Here is a 16,129-nt window from a genome sequence, read left to right as displayed (position 1 = left end):
TTTGCAATATGCTGCTGTAGGAAATCCGTCTTTTCTGCATGATCACTCCAGGTATGTTTTGCTTTTTTCTGGACCACCTTTCTGCTGGTGTTTAGAGCTTTGTGCACTTTCCCCTGCTAAACAGAAGTAAAGCGACTTTGCCGACCCCAGCCCTTAAACATGGTAAAATTGGCTTTTTTTCTGATTGGCACATTTAACTTGCCTGTATGTCCCCAGTGTATGGTGCAGAAAATGCATTTAGAGCCTGGAAGTTAAATACTACTTGTGGACTGCAGCACCTATTGTGCCATCCACTACAGTGGCAGTGCAAACATGGTTACAGGCCTACTCTGTGTAGCCTGACTGCTGCAATATAAAACATGCAGTGAGCCCTGTCAAAATGTCACTTTTTAACAAGTTAAGATCTTGCTTTTAAATATTAGGAAGTCACCATACAAGGTAGGGTGCATGGTACTTGAAAGTGGATAAGTAAGAAAATGATTATTACCAAGTCACATGTAAAAAAAACATATTATAATACTATATTCCAGGAATAAGTCCAGCCAGAAAAAAACGTATTAAACCATTACTTTTAATAATTATTAACACTCCAATTCAATAGTGAAGTCAGATATTTAATAGCGATGAAGGAAAAGTAACTTTTAGAAAGTTTTCTTGGCTTGCTTGGATCGCCTAAAGGCTAATTCACATTAAAGCTCCAGCCTGTACTTGGCCTGCATGAGTTATGAAATTCCTCCCAGGAGCTACACAATAGACTGACCTGAGAGAGCAGCGACAACTCCTCTGAGTTAATCTGAATATTGAGGGTAGGTGACATGATAACAATTATTGTGCATCTTCTTTCTGGGCACTGAGGACCTTGCTTTGTGTCACTAACTTTTGTCTCCTGGTTTATTGTGAGTCCTGGTCCTGCTTCAAAATGGATTTAAGTGCTAGATGTGGGAGGCCACTGATGATTTCCCTAAGACACTCCCACACGCACCCCCAGAGCTCAATTGTAGTTTGGCCAAAGACTTTTGCGAATTTGAAAATGCTTGCATCGGTTTACAGTAAGGGAAACAGGACTATTGAAAAAGTGGGTAGTTGTGTCCAGGGTTTATTTACCCCATTGGTCAGTGAGTGGCAGGATTTACTCCCAGCCACTAGCTAATGCCAGGCATAAAAATGGCACCCCAAGGTACCATCCTCAGAACACTTTCTGGATCCAATGAAGAACGGAAGAGGACGGGACCTGCTATCTGTGACCTGAGAGGAGTCCTGAAGGACTAGATATATTTCCTCTTGTAGGCAGGAAAAATAAGTAGACTCCAAGGGTCAGTTGGTGGACCTGTTTGGCTACAGTGACACAACAGGCTGCAAGAGGCCTTTTCCCCTTAAAGTGGCCAGCGGCAATTGGACCTGGACTAAGATGTGCCTCCCCATGGCACCATAAGAGTCTTGAAGTGCCGGTCCTGGGGCCTTAAAAGGATGCCACCTACACTAAATATTAATCCAACTTCTTACAGGTGCATTGAAAGTGTACTGCACATTCCCCAACACTGATAAATGCCAAACAAAGGTTTCATATTTAAAAATGACTGGAACAGAAAATGCAAATAAATTACCACTGAACAGTATAAGAGATTTAAATGGAAATCCAGATGCCAACCTGGTGTCTGCTGGTGCACTATGATGGCTGGATCCTGGAGATGGATGAAGACCACAAGTCCAGCTGCTCCGAACAGCAAGATGAATGAGAACATGCAGGTAAGCCTCATAATTATTCTCCAAACAATCCAGGTGTATCCAGGGAGAATCAAGTGCACGCGGCCACGGAGACCAACTCTCCTCTTACAGTCTCATCTTCTCGGCTTGCAATCCATTATGACATGATCTGCAAGTGATACAATATATATGTAAACATTATTTTAATGTCCGCCAGTCATGACGTTCGATGTTCAGATTATAAAAAAAAAATACTGAACTTCATGATATTAGTATAAAACGGAAAACGAAAACATGTAATGATACATGAAACTAATATCCAAAATGATGCTTTTTTCTTACAATGCGTACTGTACTAGGTGTATAAAAGAACAATAATTGAAAAGTAAGCATTATCCAGACAAAGGACATGCCATCTGTCCACAACAAAGACCATCTTTACCCTACTGTAAGTAAAATAAAACACTGAGGAAAATAAGGTCTAAAAACTTCAGGGCAATGCACCAGGTTTGAGATATGAATTTATTTTTTATTCCAGTGTTTGCATATGGCCATGTATCACACAGTTATCCAACATGAAGGTGATAAACAATGCAAAGAACCAAATCAGCAAAACCTCTAACATATTCTCTTGTACAAAAATCAAAGAGCTAAGCAAAACTGTTAGAAATTGGGTTACTAGTTGATTGAGGTTTGAGCCCTGGTCAAGAAGCCTACAAACCTAGCCTGGGTCAGGCACAAGCACATCCCAAATTAACCTGTGCTCAACTGCTTGGTAGCTTGGCAGAGAAAAGTCAAGCTTAACTTAGAGGCAATGAGTAAAGTATTTGTGCAACACTTCAAACAGTAAAACAGTATAAACACATAAAAAGATCCCCCACCAGGTTCCAAAAATAGAGCTTAATTTAACATATAAAACAAGACCAAAATGGCAATAATCCAATCACAAAAAATCAGGGATATGAATATTTAAAGAATAAACTACAAAATAGAGCCTCTAAGCAGAAAGCCAAAACTGCAGCTATCTGGTCACACTGGACTGAGTCAAAGCCAAAAGTTCAGCCAACCACGAAGGTGTGCGGGACAGATACAGTCCCTCATTAGTCCCACTGAAGTTTTGGGTTCTCAAGTTTTGTGCCAAGAGTAACCCTGGGCATAGTTCGCATACTAGCGCTACGTGCATCTATGCGAAGTGCACTCCGTGAGCTACACAAATTGCGTAGTGCACTGTGCAAAATGCTGTTCGCACAGTGCCGGATGCTTGTCCACACTGTGCAATCAGTGCAAAACGCTTCTTGCACAGTGCAAGCGGTCGTTTTCTGCTGCTCGAGTAGATTTCTACTCGAGAGGCAGCTTTCTCAACGCAAATTGGTAGTTTTTCATTGCGAGCGGTCGCAAGCATACGCGACCATCCGCAATGAGAAACCTGACCTCCCCGCGTTGAGAATCTCGCCAGGAGGTTTATTTTCCACGCTCGTGATCGGCAACTTGATGTTGCTGTTCGCAAACAAGGAAAAAGCCTTGCCGGCATGTCATTTTGCTTGCTCGTGGTCGCCAACTTGATGTTGAGGACCGCGAGCAAGCCAAAGATGACGGCTACGCTAGGCGTGTTTGCACTTTGCTATGTGTAATTTGCGTAGTGCGAAGTAGCGCAAACCTCACAACTACGCAAGCGTAGCGTAGTACTTTGCCCAGGGTTAGCCAAGAGTTCCTGTTCACATTGGAGTGGGTCTCAGGCAGCAAGGAGGGAATCATGAGCACTGGTCCACGGGCGCACAATGTCTGCTTGTGAACAGATGAGCATGCAGCTTGCACTGAATTATTGTATGAGCAGGGCTGTTCACGGTGCACACTGGCCTGTTTGTCATCACAAAGAGCCCAAAAAAAAAGGGAAAAAAAGAGACCACAGGTATACTTTCTATTGATCATGTGGAAGAAATGCGGGACAGGGAGCAGAGTGTATTTTTTTTTAGAGGTAGATGGCAGATAGAATGTTAAGAATAGGTACGTTAAATGTGAGAGGATTGAACGCTTTAAATAAAAGGCAACGAGTTGCCTGGGAACTGCAGTGGCTTAACTGCGATATTATTGCACTTCAAGAGACACATTTTGCATGGAATAAGAGAAAGTATTTAAGCGATCTGGGGTATAGTGTGCTGGTGTGTACTAAGCAGTCTACTACAACTCGTGGGGTGGCTATACTAGCTAGGAAAAACCAGGTTGGTGGTGGACGAGCCTTGGAGGATAGTGGTGGCAGGTGGGCAATTACGGAATGTAAGGTAGGAACTTTTGAATGCACTGTCTGCTCCATCTATGGATCAAATTTTGATGAGGCTGTAGTCCTGGAACATCTGAATGTTGAATTAGCGACCTGGCCGGCTCCTGTAATTGTTTGTGGGGACTTAAATATCAACCTCCATTCTGGATCATTAGGTAGTGATCAATATATGTATGTAGGCAGGAAACCAAAGGTATATAGGGTGTTAAGACTTATGGTGAAGGCACATGGGCTAACAGATGCATGGGCTTATCTTAGGAAGACTGATCCCGGATATAATTTCTTTTCGGCCCCTCACCAAAAACTGTTTCGCTTAGACTATTTCTTAGTCTTGCATAATCTGCTTCACGATGCACAAATACAGGTCTATCCCTGAGTGACCTCTGACCATGGGCCAGTAGTGCTGTCTATTCAGATATCATATCCATCCCGCAAGCCCCGTGAATTTTCCTTTGATCGCAAGTTATTACTTGAAGATACATTTCAAGAATATATGAGGGATTGGGTGCTAGAGTTCTTTAATTTGAACAGGGGAAGCGCAGGAGTTGGGATAGTTTGGGACACGTTCAAAGCTGCTTTTAGGGGCGAGGTGCTCAGCTATGGATTGTATGTTCAAAAACAGCTTCGAAATAAGCTACAGGAACTTTATCAGGATTTAGGTAAGGCAGAGGAGCTGTTGACTCAAGATATCATTCATAATAGGGATACCTATGATAAATCAGCTGAGGTGACCCGAGTTAAGGCCAAGGTTAACAATCACTGGAGCAAGGAAGCAGCAAAGACCTTTGAGATTAGGAGACAGATGGTGTATGAGTATGGGGAGGCAAGCAGGAGGTGTTTGGCTCAGAGAATGCGGACTAGGGAAGCAGCTCAGCGGATTAAAAGTATGAAAAATGAAGCCGGACAAAATGAAGAAACTGAGAGTGGAATTCTAGAAGTTTTTAGAAGATTCTACGCCCGGTTATATACGGCAGAAGAATATGACAGTAATAGAGCTTTATCCTTTCTTGGGCAAAATGACTGGCAAAAATTAGATCAAGGATTAGCAGATATTCTGGAGGCCCCTATAGAGATGTTTGAACTGGAAGCGGCTATTAAAGCATTACCAGCAGGAAAGGCTGCTGGACCTGACAAGCTTCCGCTTGAAATATATAAATCCTTTTTTCAAGTTCTTAAACAGGACATGTAAGCCACATTCCAAATGGCGCAGAAAGGGAAGCATGGGGTGAAGCTAGTATAGCAGTGTTTAGAAAGAAGGAAAAACCGTCGGACCTACCAGGCTCATATCGGCCTATCTCGTTACTAAATACAGATGGGAAAGTGTATTCAAAGATTTTAGCTACTAGACTTTCAGAAGTGATAACCTCTTTGGTTTCTATATATTAGCATGGGTTTATCCCAAAGCACGGCACAACTGATCACGTTAACCGGGTGATTACTTTAATCGATCATGCAAATGTGTCGGGAATCCACTGAGTCTCATATTACTGGATGCAGAGAAGGCCTTCGACCAAGTGTCGTGGGCCTTTTTATGGGACCTGATGAAACTTCAGGGATTTGGCCCAAACTTTATTAAATCAATTCAGGTGCTCTACCAACAACCTAGCGCACGGATTAAAGTAATGGGGCTTCAATCAGCAGTGGTGCCAATACAGCGAGGGACAAGGCAGGGATGCCCATGCTCCCCCCTGCTTTTTGCTTTGTACATAGATCCCTTTTTAAAAATGATAGAAAAGAGCAGTCGGGTGCCTCCAGTTAGGATACAATCTCAGCAGTACCGTGTATTGGCGTATGCTGACGACGTAGCCGTGCTCTCACCAAGGCCAACTATGGCTATGCCTGAAATTGAAAATTTAGCACGACTATATGGATCGGCATCGGGGTATAAATTAAACACCGCTAAGACTCAGATACTTTATATGAATATTAAGTTTTACGATGATCCTTGAGTCTCAGCTGTGGTTACTTATTTGGGAGTGCAGATTAGCGCTGGAGCCTCGGCCACGGTAGAGGCTAACTGGCAGAAGCTGACACATGGGGTCCGTAAGCAGTTGGATCAGTTAGAATGTTTACATCTGACACTGGCAGGTAGATGCAACGTCTTGAAAATGATGGTATTACCTAAAGTGCTATATCTGCATCGATGTTTACCATTAGAGATTACCTGTGCACTCATTTCACAACTGCAAGCAATCTGCATGAGGTTCATGTGGTCTCAGGGGAAAGAGCGACGGGCTAAGAAATATATGGTGCTGCCCAGGGCAGTGGGTGGCTGGGCAGTCCCTGATTTTCTTTTGTATTATTATGTATGTATGCTGCAGCGAATGAATATCTTATTAACTGGTCAGGGACCTGTGGAGCCAGCACTGCAACCCTCTATATATTCTTTAGTTTTAGGGGCTAAAGCTAGGAATCGGCTCATTATCGACATAGACTGGAATTATTACAAGCGCACAAGGTTTAAGGTGATTGCTGCTGCGTATAAGGCGTGGAAGGCAATAAGGAAGCAATATAATATTGGAAGCGTGTCCATCTATACCCCATTAACTGCACCGATCCTGCACCCCAGTATTTGCTGGGATCGCATAGTGGTTAACTGGCGCTTAAGAGGCTTAATACCAGTTGGAGATTTCTATAATACAGATGGGTTAAAATCTTTCTCCCAATTGAAGGAACAATATCAGTTGTCTACTCCGCACTTTTTTAAGTACTTGCAGCTGCGTGAATATCTTACTAAATTGAACATAGTGAACGTGGCTAATCCTCTTATTGAGGCAAATAAAAAACGCTCACGCATCGGGGCACTATATAAAATAATTATAGAGGCAATGCCCAATGATTTGGAATCACATCAAATAAAATGGAAAGAAAGATTAAGGAACCCTGAAATATCGTTGGAGCTTTCGATTGAACTGGCTGGCCGGTTATTTATGTCCGCCAACTTGAAGACACAACATTATAAGACTTTCTTTTATCTTTATCGTACGCCTGATAAAATTGCAAAGTGGGGGGGGAGACCCAGATGGAAAGTGTTTTAGATGTAATACTTTACATGCTGATGTAGTGCATATCTTTGGTACTTGCACGAAATTATATAGAATTGTTCAGACATACAAACGGGTTTCTATCCGAGATTCTGGGTGTTCCTATACAACTTTCAACAAGTCAGATTTTGTTGTGTATAGATACAGGTGGATTGCGTACAGATCATGGTAATGAAGTTTGTTATTTGATATTCATTGCATCAGCAGTGCTAAGGTTGTGCATTGCCTCAGCGTAGCTACAAACTAAGGCCCCTTCATTTGATATGTGGAGAACTCGTTTTCTCTTTATGTATAATATGGAATACAATCTGTATATTTTGAAGGGGAGGCGGAAAAAGGCACTGGGGCAGGCAATATGGGGCGCTGTTAGGGCATATATGGACATATAAGATTGTGAGGTTAAGCTATCTAGTGTACCTACATGGCTTCTGTTCTTTTTTTTGTTTTCTGTTTTTTCTTTTTCCTTTATTAATCATATAAGGACAATTTAATATAAATTGATCAGTCATATATTTGCTTGTGACTTGGTAGGATTTAATGTAGGTGACTTAACGCCAGTATTTTGACTTGATCTTGTCAATGCAAGCAATGAATGATATAAGGGAACAGTTTATTTTTCAGTTGCATAAGTTGTCCTCTAGTCTCAAACATCTTGTATATATCTGTAATCTCTATGATCCGATCCTGCATTGTATAACCCACTATAATCGAATGTTTGGTTATTTTTGTACCTGTGGTCTCTATCTAATGAAGAAATTAAATTTAAAAAAACAAAGAGCCCAAAACATTGATTTCAAGAGCCTGTGAGCGACATCAAGGGTTCAGCATCAGCACTTGGGGGTCAGGATTTTGCTGCAGCTGGGTTTAGAAGCTGGTTTTGGAGCCTTTTTATGTCCACGAGGCTCAGATCATGAGTCCAGAACACTTGCCCTTTGAGTCGCTATGGGGGCCTGAATTCAAGATGAAGTTAAAGGTCCAGTTCTTCCCTAGGCAAGAGGGCAGCAGGCAGCAGGGCAGCACAGAAGGGCACAAGTTCCTTGAGATCAAGGGTCCAAAAGAGTGGCAGTTCTTGTAGCAGTATAGCAGTAGTCATCCTTCCTGGCAGAGTACCACAGGTACAGAAGTGCACTGAAATGGTAGTGTCTGAAGTACTCTTTTGGCACACAGATGAGCCTTTAAAGTGAAGAGAAGTTCCACCTTGAAGTAGACAGATGCCTGACCTTCCTGGCCTTGGCTCCAGAATAACTACAGGGGATATGCAGCCCCTTTGTGGAGGCAGGACACAGCCTATTAAAATGGGACAGCTCCTTCCTCCCATCCTGCCAGTTACAGCCCATCCAGTCAAACAATGTCATACATTCACTCCAGTACAGAGATCTGGGCCTAAATCAATTGATTTTTGATCACCAGGCCATTCCAGCTTGGACCCAGCCATATGCAAATCAGTCTTGACCCTGCGCCCAATGGGAACAGTCCAGCCCGAACTGCCAGGTCAGGTCCTCCCTAAACTGGTAACAAGCATCCTAGGACCAGTTTCGGGGTTTCAGCCCTCATCAGCCAGGATAGCTGGACTCCAGTGGCATGGAGAGCACAGGACCCACGTATGGGTATACCCGTCCCACTCGGGTTGACAAATGCAAAAAGAACAATTGATGGAAAGAATGCAGAACAATGTCATACATTCACCCCAGTAAAGAGATCTGGACCTAAATCCATTGTTTTTTTGCTCATCATACCATTCCAGTTTCGGCCCAGCCATATACAAATCAGTCTTGATCCTGCTCCCAATGGGAACAGTCCAGCCTGGACTGGAAATAAGCATCTTAGGACCGGTTTTGGGCTTTCAGCCCACATCAGCCAGGATAGCTTGACTCCAGTTGCATGGAGAGCACGGGACCCACGTCTGGGCATACCCGTCCCACTTGGGGTGACAAATACAAAAAAAATCATTGATGGAAAGAATGCAGAACAATGTCATACATTCACCCCAGTACATAGATCTGGGCCTAAATACATAGTTTTTTTGCTCACCATGCCATTCCGGTTTGGACCCAGCCATATGCAAATCAGTCTTGACCCTGCGCCCAATGGGAACAGTCCAGCCTGAACTGCCAGGCCAGTTCCTCCCTGGACTGGAAACAAGCATCAATCCTGATGATGGATTCAACCCAGATCTGCGACTAGGGTGAGTGTTTGAAAAGTTGCAGCACTCAGTCCATCATCTCCTTGTGTTTGCTTTGTTCGGCCTATGTTGGCAGGGTATGGCCAGACGTAGGTCTCTTGCTCACTTTTCCACTGGATTCAAGCTAGCCTGGCTGAAGAGGGCTGTTAGTCCGAAACCGGTCCCAGGATGCTTGTTTCTGGTCCAGGGAAGACATGGCTTGGCAGTTCGGGCTGGACTGTTCCCATGAGGCACAAGGTCAAGACTGCTTTGCATACAGCTGCATCTGAACTGGGGTGGCAAGGTGAGCTAAAGAATGATGATGGATTCAACCCAGATCTGTGACTGGGGCTGAGTGTTTGAAAAGTTTCAGCACTCCATCCATCATCTCCTTGTGTTAACTTTTAGAAGTGTCATTTTCAGAATTGTAATCTAAAATTCAACTGAAGCATAAGTTTGTATTTTAAAACAGGACTCCAGAGGCACCAAACGTGAACCTGTTACTTTTTCTGATTTGGAAATTACACTTCTAAAATGCAATAAAGTAATTCATATGTTATCCTATAGCTGAGGTAGGTCTTGCAGCAGTGCAAAACTAATTTTAAGAGTCTTTCACCACCAAGACATGTAAAACTTAAAAGTACATGTCCTACATTTTAAATACACTACACCCTGCCCATGGGGCTGCCCAGGGCCTAGCTTTGTAGAACCTGCCCACGTCTTTTAGGACAGCTATACTTGCTTCAACCTGATGTATCCAAAATTACACCAATATTATTAATAGATAGCTTTTTAAACTACAACTGGGTCACTTAGAGTCAGCGCTGGTAAAACAATGGGTGCAAATCGTATTTGCGACAAGCTTTGTATTGGCACGAATGGGTAAATTGCATTTGCTTTTCTCCCAAGTGTAACAGCGAGTTCAAAACATGCAAAATGGAAGTATTAACAACGGGGACAAAAACACGGTTTGTACACATTATTCATCATAATTATGACCAATTTGCAAATAAGGCCCAAACACTTTGTACAGGCAAAACGTAATATGAGCTGGGTGTTTTTGTTCCTAATAATATCACCAAAGTACTAATTAACCAGCAGGGAATTGCAAAGAAAAAAAAAGGTACACGTTTTTTATTTACTCCTAAATTAGTGCATGTAGAAGAAATAAAGTTAAATGTAAAGAAAGGTAGGTGTCTGATCTAAATCAAATAGTGTACACAGCCAAATAAGCAGAGTTGTCTTCCAACTTTGAGCTTTGGAAATCAATAACACTGTTGCAACACACTATGTGAGGTAAAGGCTTTCTAATATCTTAATTTGAGAAGCACTGGCACATGTAACACCCAGTAGAGTATTCAGGTTTAATATACTAAGAGAATTCATTTTTTTTTTTTTTTTTAAACAAAATACTCGCAGTCCTTGGAGTACAATGCTGGACCACCGTGTTTTTTATTAGGTCGAGCATTCGAGTCCTATTGTATATTATTTAGTACATACTTATATACTTTAGTATATACTTCTATGTGTATGTACTTTGTGGGCTCTGGAGATCAGCCCAGGACTTGTCTGTTTCTGCTTAGGGACTTATTTTTCTGTTCAACTGCTTCTATTTAACTAATAGAAAACGACCAGTAGAGGTCAGTAAAATATTTTTCTGGCAACTGCCTCTCTAACTTTCTTGATCGAAAACAACCAGCAGAGGTCAGTAAAATACCAGAACCATTTTAGCATTCCCTAGATTTCAGTCCATAGAAATTGTCATCCTCCAGCACCCGTAGACAACAATATTTATTTCAAATCTTGCATTTTCAGTGATATGACCACCAAAGGCCCTTATTTTATATTAAAAACAGAACTTTGGACTATACCATTTCCCACTAAAAGACAATACTTCTCTCAATATGTTCGCATACCTGGCGTGTCATGCAGTTTGGTGCTTACTTTCCCTCCATGTGAAAGAACAGTAGACGTTTCAGCACCCAGGCCAAGGGACTGCATAGCTAAATACATATAAGGTCCCAAAGGCAAGACCAATTGCATGGCAAATGCTTGTTATAGGAATGAGAGGAATCTGTGGTGTCCGCCAGCAAGGCTTTTGGCAACCGTAGGTATTTCAGGATATATATATATATATATATATATATATGGGGCAGTAACATGGTGGTATCTTAAAAGGTCAACACTTGGTTATACCTAAATTTACGCATATTGATGCAACTATGTGATGCGACTCCACTTTGACATGACTGGTGTTCTTTAACATGTTATAGTAAAGGATGCTGTTTTTTAAAGCAGGATAACAGGCAAACAACGAGAGTAAAACATCAGCAGAAAGCACACTTGCGCATGTCTTATATGAAGAATTTTCATTGTGTACCCAGGCATCATGCTAATTGAATTTTGTAACAGCCTGAAGAGGAGGCTACAAGGCTCTGCCTTCGTGAGATCACAAGCACACCCCAATCAGATACACCCATACAAGCAAACAAGCACACAGGGGCTTCATTGTCTGGTTACTCATACAGGAGGTTTAGAAAATTATCAAAGAGGGTCTTGTGCCTTTGCGCCATAATAGGACTCCTAAATCGTGTCACTGCTAGTTCCACTCCTACGTGGCCGAGATCTCTACAATGTGCATTGTTAGCAAATGAGTACCTTTATTCAAGTCATACATAGATGTGTGTTTATTTATTCTAGCTGAGTGAATCAGTGTTCTAAAATAACTAAGCATCACCAACAGAGGTGGTTTATTTACAGGCTAGATACATAGAGGTACTGTTTCTCCAGGCCCTGAGAGTGATGCAGTAGATATTGAAGAATGCACACCGGATTGGCGTGCCAGCGTAGTTCTTTAAGCACATTGGTGTCATGATTTATCTTCTTGGACTACTGATGAGAGATAGAATAATATATACGATGCCTTAAAAGAGGTTCTTGTGAGGTGTCAAGTAGGCCATTGAAGACAGGTTTGCCACAATGCGGCGGGGTGGGTGGGGGTGGGGGACTGGGGCTTTTCACCATTGTTCTGAAATCAGATTCTTAAAGGAATGGTTTGAGTTCTCAGTACGGAGAACTAGCACCGTGCTGGCATTTTGAATTTCTGGGTGTTGTGTTCTGTGAAGGTAAATAAATGATTTCATCAGTGATAATTGTCTTGTACTGTACCTAGACTCACCCTCACACCTCCAATGAGTTTAGCAGGCATGGTGCTCACATCCTCCACACTACAATCACAATGAAGAGAATGTGAAAATCAGGTCCTCCCACTAAAGGCAGAAAGAGTGCTTCTCTTCTCGAGCTCCTACACCCAGCTTGTGGGGAAGATACACAGCAGCCCGAGCTTTTTGTTGTTCTTAATGACAATGATCTTACACAGTATGTTGATGTCCGCTCTAATGAAAGTGAATATAGTGGGGGCCATTCAACTCCTACTTTCACTGCGCTCAGTGCTCAGTGCTCATGTGCACAATTCAACCCACCCAGAGTACAAGCACCTCTCCTTAGTGAATTTCGACTTGATCATAGAGGCAGGGTGTAATCCAAACAAGGATCTGCCTCCTAGGCAGTAGAAGGTCAAAAGGGGGTAGGGAGTGGCCACCAACACACTTTCTTATCACCCTTGGGGTGATCAGATTGGATAATTTACTTCGAATTGGCTCATCTCAGAGAAACAAAAAACACTCTGTGCACTAGGGGTAGTTATTTTTAAGAATTCAAGATAAAAGAATGGGGTGGCCATCTGATTACATGCCCACACAGTCGTTCACCCTCTTGGAGGAGCAGATTGGGAGATGTACCCCCAATCTGCCCTGCCCACTTGGGGGCAGAATGCACACTCAACACCAGGGGCTGTATTACAGACAGCGACCTGAGGGTGCACCAGTCATTTGCACCCCTTCTTGCACCCCCGGACACTTTGGTATTAGAGAAGGAGCCTCAGAAGGTGGTGCGCCCACTTCTACACAGAGCACACCAGGGCATATCTTGTGCTGGAGTGATCATGAGGAAGTATTCCTTCATGTACCAAGGACAATGTCCAGTGGAAATAAGTAAACACTGCTTTTGCAACTCTGCCATATTAGATATGCAGGTACACAGGATAAATCCTGTCCAGGATGCACTAACATCGAGGCAATGCACATTCACAGAACTTCCTGAGGACACCCCTGGGTAGGGGGCAGAGAGGCCCTGGGGGCACCCCTTGCATCCCTCTCTTAAAAGACAGCCCAGGTTGCCTCTTGTCAAAGGCAGAGCCATCCTTTCAACCTGTGGGCCTATGTTTCACTAATGTACTCTCCTCATTGCAGGAACAAACGGGCATGCGCTGCTGACACTTCTGTAATTGGGCACTCTCCCAGTGCCACAAATTTAGGGTGCACCCTGATGTAAACATCCTCTGATCGTGCCACCCTTCCCCCCCCCATGGAGTTCAAACAGCCTTTTGGCCACTCCATCGTCTAGAGTCTTAACACTGAAGCCTTCTACAGAATAACCGAGAGGAAGTTTGGGTTCATGTGGGTGTAGTTTTAACATATGGGCCAGCAGAGAGAGGGTAAATCTCTGATTTTCTTCTCCTAGATGGCAGACAGACTATCTGGTGCGTTGGTGTATGACCCGATGCCTAGACAGGCCGATACCCAACTCCATTAGATTAATGAACATCAATCTCTAGTATCTAGTGAACTTTCTCCCATTTGGGGCAGAAACATAGAGGTAAACCCTCCAATCTTCCTCCTAAGTGGGCAGAAAGACTGGCTGGTGCCTATAGGAGGGTAGCAGCCTAGTGCTAGGTGGGAAAGCTCCTTACTCCATTCTGTTAATCACTTTTTCCCCCTGATGGTCTGATGAACCTTCTGACACTCCATGGGTTAGGAAAATAGGGGATAAATGCCCTAACCTTGCCACCAAGGATGGCTTAACCCTCATCAGACTACCATGGAAAAAGCAATGAATAAGGAAATTAAGTTAGGTGTTGGAGCATCTTACCTCTGAGCCCATCTTCTGGGCATCAGACAAAATTTCTGCTCAAGGATGAAACAGAATGGAGGGGTGGGGGTTGCTGATACCATGTCAGCTCATATTTACCCTCCACATGCTACACCATATGCCAAAACTACAACTTAAAGAAATCCCAATTTCCTATCACTTCATATTGGGAGTGGCGGCAGTAACTGGGCTCTAGGCCAGCCAGCACTAAAGGACCCCCCCCCCCCACCCTTAACCATGGGCATTTCCAAAATCTACAGACTTAGGAAAATTGTAGGTGTGTCTTGCATAGATCCCAACACATTTTGTGACACAGACTGCCATGTAAATATTAAAAGTATGGGTCACAAGCACTATTGTTTACCATATTTATGAAATCTCTGGCACTTATGTCCCAGGGTCAATGCCTGACCAACCTGCATTCTCACTCTTATATAGGATCAGATTAGAACTGGAATCACACAAAGACCACATTGACACTGTATTGACTTGAAACAAACTACATTCTGAGCAGTTCCTCTTAGGGACTATAGACCCATCTACATTTCCTATCAGGAGAATGTTGGGAATAAGGGGTGCTAGGACCTTTTCAAATCCTGAAACATTCTGGGATTTCCTTTCCATAAACATGGGAAATTTGTATTACTTTTTCCACAGATTAATGTATACAGGGCATTTTGGATCAGAAAAACTAGTGGAATACAGGCAAACCATGCCACCTAGGGCCTGGCCTGTTAACATGGCAGACAGGTCGTGGTTTCTAGGAGCTTCCATCTTGGCCCATCTACATTCTACATGATCCTGCCTGTCTGATGTGTGGAAACCCACCTGAGCTGCCTACAATTAAGATGTGACAGCCACAGACATCTTTGACTGTGTTTGCAGCGTCGGGTCTGGTCACATTTTCCGGACTGGCTACGGCCTGTCACCAGCCTTGCTGAAGCCTGGGGTTGGCCGGATGGGCGTGAGGCCTGTACCTGCCCAGTCCCATTGTGGGCCGTGGAGACTGTTCTCTGGTGGTTGCACTGCCCCCCCCCCTCGGCTCAGAGGTGCCTGACTGGCTCAACTGGGACTAAACCTTTAGATCACCAGCTGGGAGATTGTTGAGGGGATGCATGGGCAGCCTGATAACAAGGCCCTGTGACTCTGAGGCTGCCCCCTCATTGTGGTGACATGCTGGAGGCTGCTGCCTTGCCAGGCTGGGGAGGTGGTGTATTGAAGGATGCAGGACTACATCCGTAGACAAAGCAGGAGATTGACCCAGTGAGACATCTGGTGGCCAGGAGGCTGCCGCCTACTATGGCTGGGGCACAGTGGGAAACACGGCCCAGAAGTGGGCCTCACCAGATGTCAGAGGGGCAGCCGCTGCTCTTGTGAGACTTCCCCTGGCACTCTTGGATGCACAGAACAGCCTCTACAGGTGACTCTGGTGTGGCGGTGTCACCTGGGGAGTGGATGATCCCGATTTTGAAGAGAAGAGTTAGTGGGTGGCCTGCCATTGACCTGGACTTCTGTGCGTTGCCTCTTCCTGATTACCAAGCACCTTCGGGAGGCTGTGGTCCAATCTACAGGGGGTGAAGGTAACATGTGATGTTTTCCCTGGGAGACAGGAGAGGGGATACCCCGGGTGCCTATCTCCCCTATAGAAGATTTACTGACTGGCAGCACTTTGAGGACCTCCTGATAAGCCCAGGGGTGTGGAGCCGTGCAGTACCCTTGAGGCACTGAGCGGCTGGAGTGCTTGGAAGCAGGGACCCCCCTTACCTCAGCAAAAGACTACACTTCTATCTTGTCAATTCACACAAAAAGGAAAAACAGACCACTGCAAGGTCCTCAACCAACCAGTCCTGGATTGGCTTGTTGCAGACTGTGTGTATGGGGGGGACTGCAGGAGCCCCAGGGACCCAATGGTGCTTAAATACTTGGAGCCATTGAGCAGTTGAGCGCAATCTA

At 44.0% G+C, this 16,129-nt stretch overlaps 1 protein-coding gene across 1 annotated transcript in view; it reads right to left on the bottom strand.

Annotated features, from left to right (window-relative positions):
• Positions 1 to 16,129, bottom strand: part of CHST8 (carbohydrate sulfotransferase 8) — a 1,204,570-nt gene that overhangs the window by 881,559 nt on the left and 306,882 nt on the right. Inside the window, exon 2 of the mRNA XM_086945143.1 lies at positions 1,649 to 1,873. Within this exon, the coding sequence (XP_086801269.1) occupies positions 1,649 to 1,757 (109 nt within the window). The 5' untranslated portion in view covers positions 1,758 to 1,873. The remainder of the gene's footprint in view (positions 1 to 1,648; positions 1,874 to 16,129) is intronic.

Source organism: Lissotriton vulgaris, chromosome 12, assembly GCF_964263255.1.
Source record: "Lissotriton vulgaris chromosome 12, aLisVul1.2, whole genome shotgun sequence".
Taxonomy (NCBI): Eukaryota; Metazoa; Chordata; class Amphibia; order Caudata; family Salamandridae; genus Lissotriton; species Lissotriton vulgaris.
Note: the sequence above shows the minus strand (reverse complement) of the source record. Positions and strands in the feature narration are given on the sequence as shown.